We start from the raw sequence: 6,951 nt of genomic DNA on the forward strand, positions 1-6,951 counted from the left end.
TTTATTTTGAAAAATAGGGGGAGTAAATCGCTATTTATTTTCATAAGGGGGTAATTTGTTTATTTGCAATATACATTGAGGTTGCTTGCATTTTTTTCATTATATATATGTACACATATGGACTCCTCAATTAGTTAACAACCCTTATATGCATCTTTATGCCATGATTATTGTTAATTAATACTAATTTATATAATTAATTATTTAATAAATATTTCTACTAAATTAATATTTAATCAAAAAAATTATAATTAAGTTTGATTATTTATAAATTACTGATCAGTTAAAAAATTTAATTGATTTGGGATGCTATAATTAATTAATTAATTAATTTGATTAATTTAATAGATTTAATCATTTTAATGATTGATTTGTTCAATTTAACCAAATTGGTTAACCAAATATTTAGTTTATGGGTAGATGTATAATTAGCTGCTATAATAGTGAGGAAGTGATAAAAATGAATAGGGATATTAGAAAATGATATTTGAGTAATATTAGAAAGTTGTGTATAAAAATATGATATTTATTAAAAAGAACTATGAGTTTGAGATAATTGAATCCAAAATTGTTATTGAGTAAGGTAGCTCTAAAAATATGAGGGGTTTAATGAAATAGATTTTTATGAGTTAATTGACAAATTATATGTATTAATTTTTTAGGAAGTTTATTTAGAAGAATCAGAACGAAAATATGAATGTCGATAGATTGATGATAACTGTACGGATAATATCTAATATTCTACTTAGAAATTACACTATTCTCCATATATTATTATATGTATTATAACTTATTATAAAATAAGAGGATAAAGTGGAGGACTGGACAACTTCTTATCTGCAAATTAAATTGTTATAAGATCGAGATAAGTAAATAATTAGTATTATCTATATATGTTTCGTTATCTTGTGATACTACTTTTGTGTAAGTCTGTGATTCATGTTAGATTGATTTATTTGGGACGGTATAGGTAGTGAATGATTTACTTTGAATGCTTATGTTATAAAAGTGAAATAAAAAAATACATTGAAATATTTCATTTATTGTACAATGTGGTTTTACCTTACTAATTACTTATAAAAATGGTGATATGTGGAAATGAAGGAGCGACGAAAATTGAATACAATTATGATATAAATATCCCTTGATGTTCTTGAATAGCTTGTGTGGCAAAATAAAATGAAAGAGCTATGATGCGATATGAAAAGAGCTTTGACACGAATTAAAAGAACTATGATGTGAAATGGGATGATGAGCGTGGCATGTTAAGGAGATTCATTTAAACATTATGTAATAAATGATGAGATTGAATTGGTGGAAAAAAATACTATATTACTTTCTGGGTAAGCAGATTAGGAAAATAGGATTTTAATAGATTGTTATGTTATGAGTTAGTTCCGTTATGTAATAAAATTATTTGTATTGGAACTAAATTTATTATATGCTAAATATATTGCTGATTTTGTCTTGTCTGAAGCTATATCGAATGTACATATATATGTGATATCGATTATTTACTTATTAAGTTGCAAACTCATTCATCTGGTTATATTTACTTATTAAGTTGCAAATTATATATATATATATATATATATATATTGGTGATTATTTGTCACTATTTTAAAATTGTACGGCAACTGCATTTTCTATGCATTGGAGTTTTGTTGGTTGGGAGGAAGCTGTGAATTCTGTCTTATGACAACATCGATTCTTCAACTCCACACATTCTACTACTACTTTACGGATGATGTCTAACGGTGAAACTGTTTCATGAATTCTATTATTCGGGTATTTACAAATATTTAAAATAAGTGTTTATCAATAGTAATCACTTTAATATTATTTTTTTATTTTATTTATAAAATTATAAATACTAAGTATATTTAAATTTTTATTTTTATTTCCAAAAGTTTATTTTTCATTATTTTTGCCCTCTTTACCATTATTTTAAAATAAATTTAGGCAGGCAAACACTGACATGACTTGAGTGCGGATGTCAGCCCGTTCTGTCAATGTGTACAACATTAATTGATGAAGTTAAATGAGGAAGAACGAGGACGACTTCCCACGTCCCACAACATATGTAGCTGTAGTGATTTCTCTTGTCCAAACTTATTATTACATCATTATATTATCATGAGTTTGTGTAAGAAGGTTTCTTTAATATTAATGGTGGAATCACATTTTGATATGTATCTATAACTAAATATATATATATATATATATTATATTTATTTGATTAAATTAAAGAAAATCAAGATAGCATGAATAATTGATTACAACTGATAAGATAAATGAAACTCTATAGATAAACACAAAATTATTGATAGGGCTATTGGTTGAAAAATCGATTATTTTATGAAAAATATATATATTCGAAAATATTTTAGTCTGTTGGATATTTGCAGAGTACTATTCATGACTTGATTTTAGGAATTGATTAGACTACTCTCGAAAAGTTGTACAACTTGATTTTAAAACTCGATTATAGGATCATCATATATTCATTGATTTGATTTTAGAATTGAATTATTTCCTTTCATTATGTATGTAAATTTTAAGCCTATAAATAGGGTATTGTAATTGCTCGTATATCCTCAAGAAATGTTTGAAAATTAACTTAGTTAAAACACTATGACAACCAAAATTAGCTATTTTAGAGTATTGTAAATGCTCATACATTATTATTATTAATTTGTTTTTTTTTTTATGAGAAATTCCCTATGGAAGACGCAGAACAAATGACTTAACCTTATCAAATATACATATACCAATTTTAGGGTCCAAACATTGAATTGGGCCGTCCAATAGGGGCCCAAGAGTAGGTGAACAATTTGGGCTGCGTTACAGTCAAAAAATCGCTAATACTAAGAATTAACGTACACGGATACAATTAATTTTCACGATTTGATTTTTTTTTTTTTTTGGTCTGGAATTCATGTCCGTTAGTAAAAGGGTCAACTCCAGTTGAGTGTGTAATTCTAGAAAATTGAAGAATAAAATTACTGACAAAAATTGAAACATTAACTCTAATTTTAAAATTATGAGATTGACGTACATTTTGCGAACAAGAACAGTGGATTCCAACGAAAACATGAAGTGAAATCATGAAAATTAGAAAAAATTGTAGAATCGGATGCTACACTAAGAAGCTAAAAGATAAAAAAAACGTAATTATATCTAATTTATAATATAGATAAATAGATAGATACGCCACATAATTAATTTAAATTAATAAATTGAATTTATTTGGTGAGGGAAAAAAAGATGATGGACGTGGTTGAATCAATGTTGTTGAGAGGGGACTTGGGAAGTCTCTCGTGCAAATTTGCTAACCGTTGGGTGTGTGCATGTTGGCCATGTGTGCACCACCCACCCGCCATTTCAAGCTAAAATTGGGACAGGTTAACCTGAATTTATTATGAATACGTCAACCTTTATTGTCCTGATTTATTACATCCTCCTAGTCCTACTATTTGCAACGGTAAACTCTACACTAATCCCCCTATATATCTCCCTTTCCTTCCTCCCCATATATTACATCCTTCCTTTTCACTCTCTCTTTCTCTTTCTACACTTCTAATATGGCTATTAATCACACTTATTTTCATCTTTTTCTTGTGGTTTTTGCTGCCTTTACATCACACTCTTCACATGCTTATCAATTGATTGTTGGAGGCAAGGATGGATGGGTGATAAACCCTTCTGAAAACTACAATCATTGGGCTGGACGGCTGAGATTTCAAGTCAATGACACCCTCTGTACGTGATTTCTCAAACAATTTATATTAATTTCCTCGATAATCACGCTTTTATCTTATGGGTCGTTAACGTTATTTTCTTGTAGTATTCAAATACAACAAGGGATCAGACTCTGTCCTGGTGGTGAACAATCAAGACTACGACAGCTGCAACACTGCAAATCCTATACTGAGACTGGACGACGGGAATTCAGTCTTCAAGTTTGATCGCTCCGGCCCTTTCTTTTTCATCAGCGGCAACAAATCCAACTGCGACAAAGGCCAAAAGCTGATCATCGTGGTGTTAGCCGTCAGGAACCGCCGCTCTTCGCCAAGAGCCCCGTCACCTTCGCCGGCGGAAACCCCCGCTACGCGGACTAGCCCGCCATCATCTACATCTCCACCGGGTGTTCAGGCTCCTGCACCGGCAGCCAGCGACGGAGATGCTGGTGATGGGACTAACGCAGCCGGGCATCCACCGCCGCGGTCGTACGCAACGCCTGCATGCGCTCCTTCGTTTGTCTTGATGTCAACAGTTTCGTTTGTTTTAAGTGCGTGTTTGGGTGGCTTTATTGCTGCTACTTAAATGCTATCTTAATTAGGTTATTCGAAATTTCCATTTTATTTAAATTTTTTGTTGAAATATTGTTTGTCACTGGTTGAGAATGAATCGGAATTTATGAGCGCATATCTTGGATTTATTTTTTTGGTTAAAATTAACTTCAAATATTTTAATATATTGGGTATATATAATATTTTAATATCACAAAGAATATTTATGTAACATAATCAAAATTGGCATTTTTCAACATATTATAATTATAATAAATATTTTAAAGTATTTGAAACATGAATCACATTTAGTATTTCATACATACAAACTGTAATAAAATCAATGTTAAGCATACAATATATATTTTTAACAAAAAGGTCTACATACTTGAGTCTTGACATGGGCAACCTGTCCCCTTTAATTATCACTTTTATTTAAAAATTCATCTAACTCAAATTGATTTGGATCATACCAAGTGTAATAATAATTAACATATAATTAAAAAAATAATTTATATTAACACCTTTTAATATTGATCAAATTACACAAAAAATCTCTTATGTTTTGTATAAGTTACAGTTATCGCAGCCCTAAAGAGTGTTAATATAATGTTTTTCAAAAAGTGTTTGTGTAAGTTTTACTTTCGAATAAGGGATGTAATTGCAAATACTATGCAATCTCAGGGTGCGTAGTTGTAATTTTGCAAAAGTCAGAAAATATTTGTGCATTTTGACTTAATTTAAAAAAATATTAATATAAATTACAATTAAAATAAAATATGTAACCTTATACAGTTGATATGTGATTAATTTAATTCAATTATATACAAAAATGGTGGTATAGACCAAGTCAGTAAGCACACAAACCAGCCAAACAAAATGCGATATTAGCTCTAAGCCCCATACATAGAAAAGCAGTGGAGCAAAAAGCGGGATCTAAACTTGTGCAAAGTCGCCACTCATATTCTCCGCTTCTCCTTCAACAAACCCCCAACCACAACTTATTCTCACCGGGCAGAGGGAAAACACACAAAATAGCTTTATATATATAAATAGACACAGTCCGGAAGCAAAAGAAAGAAAGAAAAACATAATAAAGAGAAAGCGAGCTTTGAAAAAGCCATCTAAGTTAATCTGAAATTGTTGGTCTGCGCTGAACAACCCACGACTAATAATGATGGCTTTCCGAGGTATGGGACTGCTCATCCTACTGCTTTCCATCGCCGCCTTGGCCACGGTGGCGCAGCCCACGCAATACACTATTGATCTCGGGTTGACGGGGGAGCCCGACGGCCACGGGCTGATGGCGGCCGCCTTGGAAGACCAGGAGTTCATGATGGAATCTGAAACCGCACGCCGCCAACTCTGGAACGGGGGTGAGGGGTACGTCGGCTACCGCTCGCTCGGGAAAAACAATCTACCGTGCAGCCGGCGCGGGGTGTCATACTACAACTGCAACGGCAACCAGCGTGCCAACGTCTACAACCGTGGCTGCACCAGGGCCACCAGGTGCGCTAGAAGAACCCGTTAAGACCATCCTACTTTAGTTTAATTCCTCTCGATCGGAATCAGCTCTCATCACACCTATCTAATCGTACCATCGTCATTATACTTGTCGTATGATTTATTAAAAACTGATCAAATCCAGTCGAGTTCGAATTTTTCATCACCAAGAATATATATGTGCTTCACCAGATTTTCTCTTTTCTTTTTAATTTTCTGCATTTGTATTTTCTTATTTTAAATAATCACTAGTAATTTCTAATTATTTTTGTATGTTGAATTGATTAATATTTCTAAAGATATAATTTTTTTCCTTTTTTCTTTATGATTAACTTTTTACGTGGATTTGTGAATATGTAATCAACTATTATTAATATTGAGGATTAAATTTATACTCTTTCTATTAATTCAAAAAATTAAAATTGGATTAGTGGCGTTGGATTCGATAAACGAAAATCTAGTTATTATATTCGACATGTGGCTCGATTCATGTCGGGGTCCAAACAATACCTTCTTTCACTGTTTTTATTTTAATTAATTTTATATTGGAGATAGAATACATGGAATGTAAGACTTAAGGGCAATGTTCAAGCTTAATAATTGTTTAATTTAATTTGATAAACAAAAAAAATAACTACATATTATTATGTTTTAATTATGAGCAATTTTCAGCTCAAGATGTCTTAATTTAAAGATTTGAAAGTGATTGAGTTCGAGATCGTAACCTGAGGTGGTTAATCCAAATTGAAAATGGGTCATCAATCCTGAGAGAATATTTTATCTGCAATGCCATATCAGAGTTGTAATGTAATAGCCTCCAACTAAAACCTAAATCAGAAATGTCTTAAGAAATGTGATGGGATAGAAAAGCTGGAACTCGGTGTATTAATTGCAAACTTGTTACATTATTTGCGCCCCAAGAGTTTAGAGAGAGGCCATTATTGTCAAAGGTATGTAGTTACAATTCGCATTGTGGCTTGTGATCTGTTGGTCCTTGCGGCGACAAACCACTTCAATTTCTTTCTCTGGCTTGTGGACTGTTTTTCTCTCATATTGGTTGAGTGATAGATGGGGAAATAATATTTTCTCGAGTTTTTTCACTTTTGATCCCACTGGTTATGGGATTTTTATTTTTTGTTTCGCAACTTTAAAAAAA

The 6,951-nt window shown here is 31.7% G+C and overlaps 1 protein-coding gene and 1 pseudogene across 1 annotated transcript; both read left to right on the plus strand.

Moving 5' to 3' along the window:
* The first annotated feature begins 3,495 nt into the window (after positions 1-3,495).
* LOC105165394 (early nodulin-like protein 3) lies at positions 3,496-4,428 on the plus strand. Its single transcript, XM_011084390.3, has 2 exons — positions 3,496-3,762; positions 3,848-4,428. Exons 1-2 carry the CDS (start codon positions 3,585-3,587, stop codon positions 4,324-4,326), a joined length of 657 nt encoding a protein of 218 aa, XP_011082692.1. The 5' UTR covers positions 3,496-3,584; the 3' UTR covers positions 4,327-4,428.
* Positions 4,429-5,469: 1,041 nt separating this feature from the next.
* LOC105165812 (protein RALF-like 19 pseudogene) lies at positions 5,470-5,823 on the plus strand (annotated as a pseudogene).
* The last annotated feature ends 1,128 nt before the right edge of the window (positions 5,824-6,951 follow it).

This window comes from Sesamum indicum, linkage group LG12 (assembly GCF_026168435.1).
Source record: "Sesamum indicum cultivar Baizhima isolate 11 linkage group LG12, ASM2616843v1, whole genome shotgun sequence".
In the NCBI taxonomy this organism is placed as follows: Eukaryota; Viridiplantae; Streptophyta; class Magnoliopsida; order Lamiales; family Pedaliaceae; genus Sesamum; species Sesamum indicum.

Excerpts from the sequence above, each read along its gene's own strand:
- LOC105165394 (XM_011084390.3), top strand. The coding sequence starts at position 3,585 with ATGGCTATTAATCACACTTATTTTCATCTTTTTCTTGTGGTTTTTGCT. Across the intron at positions 3,763-3,847 it reads TCAAGTCAATGACACCCTCT|TATTCAAATACAACAAGGGA; the intron begins GTACGTGATTTC and ends ATTTTCTTGTAG.